The sequence below is a fragment of the Mirounga leonina genome, unplaced genomic scaffold, assembly GCF_011800145.1.
Source record: "Mirounga leonina isolate KUSES-001 unplaced genomic scaffold, KU_Mleo_1.0 Mir_166, whole genome shotgun sequence".
Lineage (NCBI taxonomy): Eukaryota > Metazoa > Chordata > Mammalia > Carnivora > Phocidae > Mirounga > Mirounga leonina.
In genome coordinates, this window is record NW_023270418.1 from 33776779 (window position 1) to 33793639 (window position 16861).

The following is a 16861-nucleotide window of genomic DNA, read 5'->3' on the forward strand; positions in this document are numbered from 1 at the left end:
TGCGTGCCGTGTTAATCCATTGCTACTTTAGGAAGAGCCACAGGACACAACGGAATATTACGCAACCATCAAAAAGGGTGACACCTTACCATTTGCAATGACGTGGATGGAACTAAAGGGTCTCATGCTAAGAGAAGTAAGTCAATCAGAGAAAGACAATGATCATATGATCTCACTCATATGTGGAATTTAAGAAACAAAACAGGATCACAGAGGGAGGGAGGGAAAGATAAAACGAAATCAGAGAGGGAGACAAACCATAAGAGACTCTTCACTCTAGGAAACACACTGAGGGCTGCTGGACTGGACGGGGGTGGGGGGCTGGGGTCACTGGGTGACGGGCATCAAGGAGGGCAGGAGATGTGATGAGCACTGGGTGTTACAGGCAAGTGATGAGTCACTGAATTGTACCTCTGAAACCAGCAATAAATTACATGGTAATTAATTGAATTTAAATAATAAAAAAGGAAGAGCCACATGAGGCAGTGTGTCCTTCCATAGTTAAGAAAGTGAGTCACCTTCTTGCTTCATTTTAATTCATTTACACCCTTAAAGGTATTGCTCTTTTTTTCCTGAGTTTCAAAGTCATACATATTTATTGTAAAATAACTGAATGTTAAAGATGCAAAGAAAATGATCGTGTCCACATGGCCCTATTTCCTTTCCAGCATTTCTGTGCGCTTTTTCCTGGGACAGCTGGGGTCGTGGTGCTCTGCTGACAGCTGGCATGTGTCAAACACTGACCGTGCCCCACGCACCTTTCTGTGTGATCTAGGTGCGCTCTCTCCCTCAAGCCTCACAGCAGCCTTGGGGGGTGAATACCATTGTTGTTTCTGTCTCACAGATGAAGAAACCGAGGCCGAGAGGTGAAGTAATAAATGGCCAGTGATGGATACGACCCCCGGTCCCCGTGCTCACGCCCAGCCCAGAGGCTCAAGCACCGGGCCACGTCTTGCTCACACAACACGCTCAGCTTTTTATCCTGGCTTGTTTAACTCTGTTTGCCTATCTTTCCACTATCTATCTAGACAGACAGATGCGTACATATTTTTATTAGCAAAGAGATTCGATGCAATTTGAGCAACATGGAAGCGACAGAAGCACCTGCGCTCTGCTCTCCCGCACAGGGAAACAGCTAGGGTCTGTGCCCAAGGCCACGAGAACTCCCATCGCTGCAGAAGGTCCTTCGGACAGCAGCGGCCTGGAGCGAGCCTGCCCTGTTTGCATGTTCTTATTCTCACGGAGCGTGAGGGACAGGGAAGGCACCACCCATGGAGGGGAGAGTGATGAATGGAGCACGCGTGTGCCCTGGGGGGAATTACACCCCTGTCAGGTTGGAGGGTAGTCCAGCCCCCAGAGGCTCCCCAGGACCCCTCCCCACCAACACGCCCCAGTGGGAACCACCATGCTGGCCTCGACTGCTCCCACTGTTCTGGGCCCCTGCAGCGTGCCGTGTGATGCCCGCTGCCTTCACCAGCACGGCGCCCGCGAGACTCAGCTGCGAGGAGTGCTCGGTGGCCGTGCTTTCTTCTTCACTGGTGTGTAGTATTCCACCGTATGACAGAACTCTACCCCTGACAGGCACTGGGTTCTTTCCAGGCTGGGGCCGCTGTGGACGTCTGCAGTGGACACGTACATTCATTTCTGTTGTTTCTGTTTTTAGGAATGAAACTGCTGGGTCACAGCACCTACAAAGGTTCAGCTTTAGAAACTATTGCCAGGGACGCCCGGGTGGCTCAGCTGGTTAAGCATCTGCCTTCGGCTCGGGTCATGATCTCAGGGTCCTGGGATCGAGTCCCACATCGGGCTCCTTGCTCAGCGAGGAGCCTGCTTCTCCCTCTCCCACTCCCCCTGCTTGTGCTTTCTCTCTCTCTCCCTAATAAATAAATTTAAAAAAAGAAACTATTGCCAAACAATTTCCCCAAGTAGTTATACCAACTTATGTTCCTACCATCAATGCTTGAAAATTCCAACACTTTTAAATGAAAACTTTATATGCTTTAATTGTAGGCAATACCCTTTAACCCTAAAGAAAATCCTACGCTACTCATGTTTAGAGGCGTTAAAATTTTCTTCTGTCCCATGGATCTGGCTGTATCAAAATGGGTAAGATATTTTCAAGTGATTTATCTATAATTCAAGAGGGGAATTAAATTACTGTAGAAACAAAACAGACCGACCATGACACAGCCTGACGGTCTCAAGTTTATACACGTGAAGGCCCTTGGTTTCCTTTCGTAAACTGGGGGCACTAAATATGCCCCCAGAGCAGGCTAGCAGCCCCACGCCTACCCATCCTCCCTCCTCTGATGATGTTTCGCGCCTACAGGTAGGGGTGAAAAGTGCGAGCTCCTGCATGTAGCCTTTAGCAGGTGCGGGGCTGCCCGAGCTGCCGTTGGCCCCTTGAGGAAAGTCCAGATGCTCCCCTCACGTGTCATGGCTCAGAGCCTCCGCCCCGTTCTCCAGCCAGAGGACTTTCTACACCTCTCAGACGACACTCTGCAAGCTCGGGCTTATCTGCTACACGATAGGACCCAAATCTCTAAACCGCACGTCAAGACAAAGTGGACATTTGTACGTTCTTCAGTGAGAACCTTCCAACAGTGCTGCAGCCCTGCAGCCATCCCACGTGGCGGAGAACAAAGATCTTTCCCTGGCTGCCACGCTCCTGACAGCTCTGGTCCACCTTCAGGAGTCGAGTCCTACTCATCGTACACTCCTCCACACTCTGCATTTTCCCAATATTGAAATTGGTTGGGAGTCTGCAGAGATGGTTTTGTGAATATCTGAAGTACTTTTTTTTAAAGATTTGTTTATTTTTAGAGAGAGAGAGAAATGGGAATGCAAGCTGGTGCAGCCACTCTGGAAAACAGTATAGAGTTTCCTCAAAAAGTTGAAAATAGAGCTACCCTACGACCTAGCAATTGCACTACTGGGTATTTACCCCAAAGATACAAATGTAGGGATCCGAAGGGGCACCTGCACCCCAATGTTTATAGCAGCAATGTCCCCAATAGCCAAACTGTGGAAAGAGCCCAGATGTCCACCAACAGATGAATGGATAAAGAAGATGTGGTGTATATATACAATGGAATATTACTCAGCCATCAGAAAGGATGAAATCTTGCCATTTGCAACAATGTGGATGGAACTAGAGGGTATTATGCTAAGCGAAATAAGTCAATCAGAGAAAGACATGTTTCATACGATCTCACTGATACGTGGAATTTGAGAAACAAGACAGAGGATCATAGGGGAAGGGAGGAAAAAATGAAACAAGACGAAACCAGAGAGGGAGACAAACCATAGAGACTCCTAATCTCAGGAAACAAATGGAGGGTTGCTGGAGTGGAGAGGGGTGGGGGGGGGGTGGCTGGGTGATGGACATTGGGGAGGGTATATGTTGTGGTGAGTGCTGGGTGTCATGTAAGACTGATGAATCACAGACCTGTACCCCTGAAACAAATAATTCATTATACGTTAATTTAAAAAAATGGAGGGAAAGCACAAGAGAGAGAGAAAGCGTGAGCAGGGGGAGGGGCAGAGGGAGAGGGAGAACCTCAGGCAGACTCCCCGCTGGGCGCTGGGCGCAGAACCTGACACGGGGCTCGATCTCACGACCCTCGATCTCACGAGATCGTGAACTGAGCTGAAACCAAGAGTCAGATGCGTACCTGACTGAGCCACCCAGGCGGCCCATATCTCAAGCACCTTTAAACACTTTCAGAATGCATGTATTTAGTGAAAAAACTGTTACCTTAATGGCCTTGAACCGTTGGATTTCGTGATGTAGATTGTTACAACAATTATTACAATTGCAGTTGTTGCAAAAGTCCCCACTGGCAAAGCAATCACAGTACCTGTGAAGCATAACACAGCGTGTCAAGGGTGTGGGTGGCACAGTGAGCCGACAACAAGAGCACACACGCAGGAAGAGAGCCTGCCAGCACGCTGCAGTTCAGCACAACTTTTATCTAGATGATTCTGACTCCTTTTTTATGAAAAGCAGAACACCTGGGACGATGCTCTCCAGTGACTGACAGAGGAGAACGAGAAACCAGTTAAAATACTGTCCATCGCTCTCCATCACCTCCTGCCCCTCCGTGCCCACTGACACTCCCCCAGGAGCACCCCCAGTTGGCAGGCAGAAGCCATCCACCATCACCGGTCCCAGTCCACCCACACAACCGAAGCGGAGTCCTCTTCTTGGCCAGACCTTGACTATGAGTGAAAACGGATGGGGCCTGGACGCTGAACTTGGCTTGGGTTTGATCTTACTTCCACCCCCTGTCGACGTGTGGAGGAAGAGACGAATGGTGGAAGAAACACACGTACGAAATGACTGCTACCATACTCTCTTATAATAAAAGGGTTGTTTGTGAATTCGGATTCTACAGAACAGCTTTTAGCCGAATCTCTCCCCGAACGTGTCCACTGTGCCCTGGGATTCTGGAGGTCATAAAGGTATTATTACCTGGTGACAGGACGGGTTTTCCTTGAAGAACCGCCAGTGTTCATGGCTGTTAAGACACCTGCTCTGGGGCTGTACGGCAGAGGCATTTAGGGGCCTGTGGCTTACGTGCTTTCAGCATGGGCAGGGGTAAGACACTGTCCTCAGCTCACGTAAAAATTCAGTATTGAGGCAAGGACTCCCAACATCTCCCCTACAACCGGCATGCACCCCAGAGAGGTGTTGGGAGTTCATCAGCCACTCCGCAGCTCCCGTTTGGGACTGGAGAAGATGCTGTTCCCTCCTGAGAGCATGAGTCATTGAAGAGAGCTTCAAATCCAGGTTTGTGATATCAGCTCGGCTGCCAGGCCCCCGTGCTCTCGGATAGAGGCTATGTGTCAGCCAGCGTCTTGAGCTATGAAAAGGAAGTTGTGGTATCTAACCTACCAGTCTCAAGGGGTCGCCCAGGGGAGCTAGGGACATCACAGGTCTGTGTCTCCCATACAGTGCTGCGTGATGCCAAGAGGGCCCACGTCAGGCAACTGGATGTTTGTAGAAACCTTACTGTTAGAGACTTGGTGGTAATGACTAACATTATTAACATATAACTAAACATTATTCTTTTAATATTTATTGTTTTAATTCTTTTAAATAATATTGTAAAATGCATGTCGAGCCAAGAGGAAAGTAGAAGAGATCATCAGAGGTGAAATAAAGAAGAAACTGTGAATCCAGAGGGGAGAGCTCTGTACCGCCACGTGTCGTCCTGGGGCATCTGCCTGTCCCCAGTGACCCCGAGTCTGCTCATGCAGGAGACAGAAGACAAAGTCCGGGCTACCAAAGGTGGGAGTTGCACCAGAGACATCGCCCTTCTGCCCACATAAAGCATGGATCCTTGAAAGGCAACCTTCCCACAAATCTACTCCATAGAAGGAGTGGAGATACATCCCTCTCTGAAGCCCAGGGGAAATATGAGTGTGTCTCCTAAGGCTTCCTGACCACTGGGGTGGACGGAAGCGGGAAGAGATGACAGAGGTTCGGAGGCTGGAAAGCAGAGGAGAGAGAGTTCTGGACAGCAGACTGAAGAACCCTGAACCCTGGGCCAGCAGGAGAGAGCGAGGAAGCGGCTCTGAAGACTTGGACTCAGTGGTCCCAGGCTGCTCTGGAGTGGAGGGCAGGAGGGTGGGATGAGAAGAGAATTGGTTGAAATTCTAATTAGGAGGGAGTGAGCCCCCAGGCTCCTCCCGTTTCCAGCACCCTCCTCCTTTCCACCAACCACTGTGGCAAGAGACTGAAATCACTCTCCAGGGCAAAACAATCGAGGGCGGGCGTATCACAATGAACCAAAGGAGGAGAGGTGAATGTTGAGACCCACAGGATTCTTCTATTTGGCCCCTAGAATCCTAGCATCACATTGGAAAAGCCTTCTCTGGAGACGCCAACCAGCTCAAGAGAGACTACAGAGGGAAAGAGTCCCACAGTGAGGTTTCCCAATAGATGGTTTAGTCATTACCACCAAGTCCCCAGGCAGCTTATGCCTCATTCTTAAATGTGAGTGGAGAGACAGCCAGAGATTCGCAGACATTTCAGGAAACCTTCTGACATGAAAGACAGAGGCCTAAAGAAACCGACTGTCCAGGGTAAGGAAACTAGTGGGAGTAGGGGTACCAACAGCCTTGGACAGATTAAGAAACAAGAAAATGATACTTAAAATAACAGAGTATAAAAATGATGTTCTGGAAAATAAAAAAGTAATCACAGAGAGGATTATCTTAACAGAAGATGTGAAAACTAGGACTCCTGTCCCGCCCCAGAAAGGGAAATAAAAACAATAGGGGAAAGAAAAACATAGGATTCATTTCCTAAGTCCAAAATCTACGTAATTAGAGGTCTAGAAAGATAGAATTTTGAGAACAAAGGGCAGAAGATAATTTAAGAACATTTCTCGGAACTAACGGGCACTTGTTTGCAGAGTAAAAGGACTGCCAAGAGGTGAGAGTCCCAAAGCAAGACTTCACTGTCCAGTTTCAGAGCCCAGGGAACAAAGAGAGGATCCTATGAGGCTCCAGAAAGAATAAAACAGGTTTCCTACAAGGAGCAAGAGCAAGAATAATGTCAAAATTTCGATAGCAGCACTGGACACTAGAAGAAAATGCAGAAAACCTTCACAGTTCTGAAGAACAATTCAACATTCGAAGTTGAACTGAGATTGGAAATCCAACTATCCAATCCAAAATAATCGTCTAGGTGTGAGGACAGACTCTGGCAGGTTTAGACCTGGAGGTTCTGGAAAGAAGATCTCCATGCACCCTCTCTCAGGACGCTCTGGAGGATGTGCCACACCAAGTGATACAGTGAGTCAGACGAAGGAGACAAACGGGATCCAGGAACCAGGGAATCAAACTTGAGAAGCAAGGAAAGGAAGCCCTTGGTGTGGTCGCAGAGGGAAAGTCCAAGGTCAGAGCTGTCCATGGGCCTGGAAGCCACACCGTCCAGAGTGCGGCAGGCGAATGGCCGTGAGAAAGGCTTCCTCCGACCACACAACGGAGTATGTAACAGGTCTGAGCATGATGGGAAGACAGCTATACACCCAGAGGGCAGTTTAGGGTTAAATTATTGTCGTGTACATAGAAAGCTAAGTACCAACTATTAACTCAAGGGAAAAGATGAAGATGTGCAGGAAAGGAAATTAATCAAGGTCCAGCAGTGAGTAGTGTTTTCCTAGTTGTGAAATATAAACACTTACTACTGATCTAACCACATATATCCAATGTCTAGGTGTGGGAAATGTGTGTGTGTGTGTGTGTGTGTGTGTGTGGAGAGAGGAAACAGAGCCAAACCCACATCTTCCCTGGTACAAAAACAAGAGATTATGCCCAAACTGAAAAGCCAAAAAGTTAGCAAAGCAGGCATGTTATTTACATATGTGGAGACAAATATTAAAAGCTTCTATTTAAAGAGCTGAAAATTCCTGGAGATCAGAAAATAAGGGACAATTGTCAGGGAACTACCATTCTTTGTCACAGGTCTTATATAATTCCTTGGCTTTTAAAACTGCGTGTGTCGAGGTGCCTGGCTGGCTCAGTTGGTGGTGCATGTGACTCTTGACCTTGGGATTGTAAATTCAAGCCCCATGTTGGGTGTAGAGATTACTTAAAAGTAAAATTAAAAAACTCTGTGTGTTATCTGGATAAGAATAAATTAAAAGTAAGAAAGGGTAAACTGAAAGATAAATTAGATCAAGGCACATCATAAAAAGACAAAGAGATTAAAAACACAGGAAAGAGGTTAAGAGGAACGGTGCAGAGTTAGAGGGGGTAGCACGTGGCAGGTCAGCATTACAGGATAGAAGAGAAAAAGGGAAGAGGCTGTGGAATGAGGACACCTGTGAGTGTTCTAGAACTGCTCAAAGTTGTGGATCCTCTGACTTCAGAAATTTAAGCACCCCTCCCCCAAAAAAGATAAATACGAAGAAAAAAGAAAGACAGAAGGAAATCTTAAAAGCCCCAGAGAGAAAAGACAGGTTATCTAGACTGACAGCTTACTTCTTGTTAGAAATGATGGGAAATAGCAAAAATTATTTCTTCAAAGCTCTGCGAGGAAAACTGACAATCTAGAATTTTATACCCAAACTATGCTTATTCACCGAGGTCCAGGCCGGGCACATTTCTTCTCTTGTTCTACATACTTTGCTGATTGGTTTATTGATTAACTCTTGCCCCTCTGCTTTTTTAAATTTTATGTTGAAGATTTTTAAATCTCTGTCACCAAACCTACTCTGTCTCCTACCCTAAAATGCAACTACTCTGTCTCCTACCCTAAAATGCTCATTTGCTTCTTCCACCAACATCATGAAAGGATTATCTACATCTGCTGCTTATCCTTTCTCGTCACCCATCTACCCTCTATCCTACTGCACTCTGACCTTCTTCTCTGACCCACTGGCTCTCAAAGGCAATCAACAACCTCCTTACTGGAGATGCAAGGACCTCTTCACTGCACGTTTGTCTCAGCAGCTGTGACACTCTTATGTTCCAGAACCACATTTCCAACTTCTGGTCAGACATTTCTACCTCCAACTCAGTGTGTCTGGCCTTAACTTGTGATCCTCTCCCACTCCTCTCTGCATCCATGGTGCCCCACCACTAACATAATCCCAAGTCCCTTTTGACAGTTACCTTTCTCTCTTTCCCCACGCCCAAGGAGTTACCAAGGCTACTGATTCTGGCTCAGAAATGTCTTTTTTTTTTTTTAATTTTATCCTTATACAAGTAAATCACATCTGTTGAAGAAAAGTTTTTAGATATAAATGAGCAAAAAGGAAAAAATTACAATCACTCAGAATTCCACTCCCTAGAAATGTTCATTTGGTGAACATATTTCAGATTTTTTCTCTAAAACTATACATACTGAAATAAACATATGTTGTTTGATTACATATTACATACAAACAAAAACAAGATCATATTCTAAACATTGTTTCAGTATGTTTTTATTACTTATCAGTATCAGTAATCACTCTAACAACTTGTTTTTATTATCAACATTACGAGTGTTTCCCACATACATAGATTTATATACCATTTCAGTGACTGCACGGTGTCCCCTTCTAAAGCAGCAACATAATTCAGTTAATAATTCTCTTCACATTGAACATTTAGATTATTTTATATATTTTGGAATGTAAACAATATTTCACCAGTGGCACTGGCCTCCTTTCTGTTCCTAGAACGCTGACCTTCCCTCTCTTGCCACAGGGCCTTTTCATGTGCTGTTTCCTCTGCCTAGAACATTCTTAGCCACCCACTTTCAATCCACCTCCACCTGATTAACTCTCCTCATCCAAACACCCCTCCATAGGGAAGCCTTCCCTGGCTTTCACACTTGGTCAACTCCCCCCTACTACTACTCTTTTGCCACATTTTCCACATTTCCACTCTGCCCTTTATGTATATGATTATTTTATTCATGTCCATCTCCCCCTTAGACTGTGAGTGCCAAGAAGGCAGGGACCATGACTATCTTGTTCATCTCCGTCTTTCTCATTCCTGAGATCAGAGAAATTTAAAAATATTTGTGGAATGAATGAGTAAATGTATATGTCTGAAATATCTCTTAAGTCTCTGTTTTGTTCTTAATTGCCACCATCCCTGCCTTAGTTGAGGTCTTTCTCACCTCTTCTATACTATTGTGATAGCCTCCTAACTAATATCACTTTCAACTTCCTCCACTTTACCATCGGTGCTAATTTCCTAAAACATGTATCTGGCAAAAAGAAGCAAAGAAAAAAACTATTATCAGAGAACACAAAATAAAGTGGTATTGTGCATTCCTGGTGAGAATGTAAAACGGTATTGCCGTGGTGGAAAACAGTATGGCAGTTCCTCAAAAAGTTAAAACACAGACTTACTATATGATCCAGCAATTCCTCTTCTGGGCATATCTACCCAAAAGAATAGAAAGCAGGGACTCAAAGAGATGCTTGTACACCAGTGTTCGTAGCAACATTATTCACAGGAGCCAAAAGGTGGAAACAACCCATATGTCCATTGCCAGATGAAGGGCTAAACAAAATGTGGTCCATACGTACAATGGCATATTACTTGGCCTTAAAAAGGAAGGCAGTTTTGATATATGCTATGGCACAAATAAACCACGGATGCTGCGTGAAAGATGCCGGACACGAAGGGACACATACTGTATGGTTTTACTTATATCAGGTCCCTAGAGCAGGCAGATTCAGCGACAGTAGAACAGAGGTTGCCAGGGATTGGGGAGAGGGGCTAATAGTTACTTACGGGCTACAGAGTTTCTATCTGGGATGATGACAGAGTTCTGGAAATGGGTGGTGGTGATGGGTGCACGGCCTGGTGGATGCAATTAATGTCACTGAATTGTACATTTAAAAATGGTTACAATGGGGGGCGCCTGGGTGGCTCAGTCATTGAGCGTCTGCCTTCGGCTCAGGTCATGATCCCAGGGTCCTGGGATCGAGCCCCACATTGGGCTCCCTGCTCTGAGGGAAGCCTGCTTCTCTCTTTCCCACTCCCCCTGCTTGTGTTCCCTCTCTCACCGTCTCTCTCCCTCTGTCAAATAAATAAATAAAATCTTTTTAAAAAATTGGTTACAATGGTAAGTTTTTTGTTATGTATATTTTACCACCACACACAAAAAAACAAGCTGTACGAAGTATGTATGGAATGCTGCCATTTGACTAGAAAAAAAAGAACTTAAATTTTAAAACCTCAAAAAAATAAGGTGGTACAAATAAGTCCACATATATCAGTAATGACAAAAAGAATGCAAATGGATGAAAGGAGCCTACTAAAAAATGTGGATTATTAGATTTGCTTTTTTTAAATCCAGTTCTAGTCAGATTACAGAGGACACACCTAAAATAAAACCACCGCATAGAACGTGTGTGCAGAAAGGGAAGAGAGGGTGCAGGCCTGCTAACACCAACCAGAGAAAACAGGGGGTCAACATAAACTTAAAAAACATGGGGGCAAGGAAAGAACTTAAGGCAAAAAGGAACAGGATACACAGGTATATTTAACAGTTGATGGAAGCATTCACCAAAAAGATACAACAACCGTGGATTTGAATGCCCTTTACTACAGACCCAATACATATCAACCAAAATGGAATTAGAGGGGGAAAGTAGGCAAATCCACCAAGTGAGAGGTCTTAACATACTTTTATCAAAAACAGATAAATCACACAACATCTAATGAACATTTAGCAGATTTAAGCAACAAAATTAACAAGCCTGACCTAATGCATAGTAAATACATCCAACACACAGAGAATATATGTCTTTAAAGTTAATATATTTTAAAAAATCAATTGAACATTAAGTCATAAAGGAAGTCTTCATTAAAGCATTGATACCATATAGACCACATTATCTAACCACAGTGTAATCAAAGTAAAAAATTAACAATTAAAATATAGTTTTAAACATATATCTACATACATATCTGGATACTGTGAAGTGCGCACCTGAACAACTCATGAGTGAAGAGAACATTACAAAGGCAATTTTAAAATATTTCAAGTGAATGACAACAAAAGCACCTCCTACCAACTCTTGTAGTTGCATTAAAAGCATTGCAGGGGGCTACTCTAAAGTTTTAAAGGCATTTCCTAAAAAATAAAAAAGAAGCACTAGCAGAAGAAGCTAGCAAGACAGGAGAGTAAAATAAAAGAGGTGTGCAGGAGAAATAGTAAAGAGCAAAACTTAATGTACCTCTGAAATAGGAGCCAGAAATCTAAGCAAGAAAATCCAGAAAATCAAAAGTCGATGCCCTGAAAAGACTGAGAAAATAGACAAACTTCCCGTGGGAAGGAGTGAGAAAAAGAAAAGGGACAAGCAACAACAGCAGAAACTTAAAAAAATGTACAAGGCTGTAACTACAGAGACAGAGACGATTTTTAAAACAACATAAGAATATATAAACAGGAATATATAAGTAGATATAAAAACTTAGAGAATTCAACGATTTTCAAGAAAAATGCAAAATATCAACATGGAGTCCAGAATAAATAAAAACTTAGAAAAAGCTATAGCAATGAGAGAAAGTGACTGGGTAGCCTCTCCCCTTCTCCTACTCCAGCCCACAAATACACCCGGCCCTGATGGTTTTATGGGCAGAGGGTGATCACTCTTCAAAGAACAAACAAGGGCCACCCTACACAGACCTTCTCAGAGGCTTCACAGAAGAGGCTGGGGCGGGGGGAGGGAAGCCTGATAGTGCACTGTATTAGGCAATACAAAACACTGGTTTTGATACCACAACCAAATTTTAGACGTGTGAGAAAGGGAAATTGTAGATCTACCCCACTCCAGAAAAGATGCAAAGTCCTAGGCAGAATATCAGAAAACCAGAACCAGATCTTGCAGTGTTTACAACAGGTAAAATCCTGATCAATTTGGGTTCAATCCCTAGCGTACAAGGGTGGATTAACATTAGAAAATTTATTGTAATAGATCATAGTATAAGATTAAAAGAAGAAAACAGTGATCATTTCCATAAGTGCAGGAAACAGACTTTGATAGAATTCACCATCATTTATAATAAGAATAAAACAGAATGCCAGTTTAGGAGCGGAAGGAAATGGAAGCAGAAGCAGCCCTTCGGCAGTAGCCACTTGCCCCGACTCTACAGTAGGAGCAATTCCAGCTGAGCACGTGGGTGGCTCCACTCAGGACGCCGTTCCCCAGCTTCCCACCTAGCTTGGTCTGAGCACAGGACGAGGTTCTGGCCGGCGGAGCGTGAGTGGAAGTGATTTGGGCAATTTCTGGTTATGCCTCGAAAGGTGAGAAGAGTGCCCGCACTCTCTGTTCTCTTCCTGGATGGCTGGAATGAAGATGAGGGTGGCAGCTGGGGAGGCGCCCCCCCCGGGTGGCAGAGCTGCTGACGGGGAGGCTGACACACTGAAGCTGAAGCCACCGCACAAGCCCTGGGATGACTGTAGTTCACAGTCTTTGTTCTACAGCATCTAAGCCCAGAATAGCTCTCAAAAGTCTACGGCAAATATCTTATTTAGGGCAGGGCAAGGGAATGTTAGAAGTATTGCTAGGAAACCAGGAGCAAACGAGCTGGTGGCCCACATGGTAGAGGCTGTGGAAGAGACCCTCATAACACGATCAGGCAAGAAAAAGGAAAAGAGGATAAAGATGGGGAAAGATATCAATGGTCCTTATTCGCAGACAGGTTGTTTAAGTACAAAAGTGAAGGAAGTCCACAGATGAATCATTGTAACTGAGAAGTGGGATCCGTGCATGGAGCAGGATCGAGAGCCCAGAACCAGATCCACACACAGACATCGAACCTTGACAGCCGACAGGAAACGCACTGCACATTACTGGGATTATATTTGTGTTTTGCAATAAACGGTGCCAGACAACTAGTTGTACATACGGGAAAAAAAATGAAATTAGATCCCTACCTAATGCTATTCATAAAAACCAATTCCAGGTGCATTAAGGCTGCAAAATTGCTTTCCTCTCCGAAAAGACCCACCCGGCTCTGTTCAAGTTGGCAGCTGCAGGAGAGCTCGCAAAGCACTGTCCTCTGTGGTCTCGGGCTCCCACACTCGACAGACTCGGTGGAGACAGACCTCAGGGTTCCAAGTCTCGAATGGCAGAAAGTCGGACTGCTGACTGGCTGATGAACCAATGTGGATGGTGATCGCTGAGAATACACTCCAAGTCCATGCTTTGTTACCACCACTGTACGCAGTCTATGTGTTCTTGTTCTAGGCATGTGTACTGTCCTCTTCCATTGTCTACTCCTACTGTTGCCTAGGAAACCACAGCCACCACGTGAGGTCTGGTGGCCCTTCTGTTGTCTGTGAAACAGCCCGAAGGAGCGTCACTCTGTTAAAGGTGCTGGCCTCGAGGCAGAGCTTCAGTGCTGGCAACATCTCAACGCTTTTTGGTAATCCTACTCTGCGACTTGACAAGAAGGTGAACATCCTGTCCAAGAATATACTCTGGACACAGACACACTGTATCCTAGAATTTTTAGAGTCTTAATGGGTTTGAAAAGGCTGATGATGACATGTATTCTAAACTTATTCTTAATTCATTGGCCATCCTGACAAATTCTTTAAAACACTTTAAAACATTGGTATTAAATATTTAAGACCTTTTTAGATGCATATTTGGGCCTGTAAAATATTTAAGGAAACCCTTCCAAGGCCAAAAAATAAAAGAGAAACAAAAATTCGAAGGAGTGAGCTGAAGCTGAAGCCCTCAGCCGTCTTCGGGCGTCTGCTGATCCCAACAACCAGAGGCTTTGGTTTTAGCTGTTGCACGGAGGAGGCGGGGGTGGGGGGGCGACATAGGGATGGCAAACACTTTTAAGAACATGTAGAGTAGGCCAGCCATTGCTCTAAGTGCTTTCCATACATCAGCCCAAAGCCTAGGACATGCCCAGGCAGGGGGTCAGCTCCAGGAGCTACGCTTCAGGCTGAACAGTGGAACGTCTATACCCGGTGAATGAGCGCTCTTGGAAAACAGGTCCTGCAGAAGAAAAGGCAAGAAAATGCATCCATCTGGGCACTGGCTTGGGAGGAGGGGGCTCATTTGCGTTTGAGATCTGAACTCATACTGTGTGTCCTAAAAAAATGCCTTAGGAAAACTTTTAAGTTGTCCAAATTGGAACTGCCGCCAAGGCCAAGCAGAAGCACACACACTTTCTCTGTAGGAACGCACCCTCAGGTCAACCTCAGAATTCCCACATATAAAGTCCCAGCGATTATAATATAAAATACATGAAGTAACAAACCATAACGAGTGAAAAATCAAGAGAAGAAAACACCAGAATCAGACAAGCAAAGACTTTAAATATTAGAATTATGAGCTATTGAATATGAATTAAGTATTTAATATTTTTAAACATAAAAGAAGGAATCTAAGGTACAAGTAAGAAACAAGAGACTATACAAAATGACCACCCAGATTTGATCTTCTAGCCACAGGGTTCTGGTTAATTAATTATAATTAATTAACCTGTTGAATCAGAGACTAAAGGCCATTTGAAAAACCAATATTAGAGACTGCCCAATCTATGATTAAAATCTTGATTTAGATTTGATTAGGGTAAAAACAATGTGGATAAGATAACTGCTCCCAACAAGTCCCACCCAGTATCTCAGCAAAAACTGAATTGGAATGGATATTTAAAAAACTTTGCTTGGATTTGCTGACAAACATATTTCAGAACGAATTAAAACTGTCCCGGAAAACATCCACCCTCATAAAGCTGGTTCTTCCTCGAGGGAGTATGCTCATGACACAGGAAGGGACCTCTCTCCACTCCCTGAGAACACTCCTCCCTCCTCACTCTGCGATGTTACTGCCCTGAGGTCTGGAATACCACACCTTATGTCACGGCCTACATAAAAAAATTCTGTTACAAAAGTGGCTTTCGCAATCAATGCTTTTATAAACTAATTATGAAGCAAATCATTGCTCACTGTATAAAAAAATGTATAAAAAATGTTAAGACAGTCCTACGTAGCTGCAGTGGAAAGATAGAAGGGAACTACGTGAAAAATCTTAAAAACTTCTTAAATAATAAATTTTCAATAAAAAAATTACAAAACACTTATCTACCTTTTTATTAATCTACATCAATACCATTTTAATTATATAGACTAATATTATCATTTAAAAATAACTCCCAACCTTTGCTGGCTAATGAAACCACAAGAAAAGGCTGAAGTCCACTATCTAAAGTTTCAAGGGTAACTGGGACAGGAACGAGCAAGGGTGGGGGAGCTCTGTCTGGAGGAGGGAGGGAGGCACACGGTTGCAGAGTGAAAACTCTCTCTACCACAGCGACAAGGCGACAAGGCGGTAGATAATCCCCCCTGAAAGCCTGAAAACCGAAGTCAATAGAACAGTTGCTTCGGGGGAGGAATCCAGAGAATGGGAAGAGAGGGAGCAAGGTGTTGTGACTTCCCATTGTAATCTGCTATAGTCACTGATTTTTACGCATGTGCATGTATCACTGCGATTTTCAGAAAATACAAGAATGTGTTTTTCTCTTCGTTGATGGCCAATTAATAGTCGTCCCTCTTGACCTTTATCCTATCGATGCTCTCAATACAGCAGGACAAATGTGCCCTAAGAAAACTATTACATCGCTTTAAGAGCACGACTTAGTTGTGGGGAGAAAGAGAGTAAAGCCTACTGAAGGCTCTCCCTGGGGGTCAGGGCACGTGCTCATGGAGCAAGCGATGGACAGTCCACAACACCCGCTCCCTGCCGAAGCTCCCCAGCACGAGCCCCTGCACCACAGGCAGGGACACCAGCAGTCTGCCACTGAGAGACCCTGCGGCTGGCTCTGCTTGGGTGGGTGACTTTACCCACTCCTTAGCCTTTCCAAAAACAATCTTTCCGGAGATCGTTGGTTTCTCAGCGATTGACTGATGTCAACAAACCACGAGAGACTGATCGGGATGCCGCCTGTGAATTTCTGGTGGAGGTCACATCCCCTTCCAGTGCTCACAATGCTCCAGGCCCCGGCTTCCCAGCGCGGAGCTACGGAGGAAGCTAGATCGCTGGCCAGACGGCGACGTGAGGAGCGTGGCATCGGAGGTACAGGGTCCCGAAGTATGACGTGAGGGCGGGAAGCCTCTTGTACCTGGCACACGACACTTCTCTTGAGCGGTGCCCGTGTCCCTCAGAGACAGTGCCTCCTTTCTCGAGACAGCACAGGACACACTGCACCTCCTTTTCCTTTGTTCCAATGCTGACCGAGCCCACCTGGGCAGCCAGCTCCTTCTCTGGTGCGTCAGTCGCCCATTGATCTGGAAAGCTGTTCTAGGCAGGAAGCTATTTCTTTGGCCTTCCATTGTGGGGTCATCAATAAGTGAAACCCTTCTTGGCGCCCCACC

General features: G+C 44.9%; 1 protein-coding gene across 1 annotated transcript in view; it reads right to left on the reverse strand.

Moving 5' to 3' along the window:
• Positions 1-16861, reverse strand: part of TESMIN (testis expressed metallothionein like protein) — a 38710-nt gene that overhangs the window by 3826 nt on the left and 18023 nt on the right. Inside the window, exon 7 of the mRNA XM_035012397.1 lies at positions 3758-3860. Within this exon, the coding sequence (XP_034868288.1) occupies positions 3758-3860 (103 nt within the window). The remainder of the gene's footprint in view (positions 1-3757; positions 3861-16861) is intronic.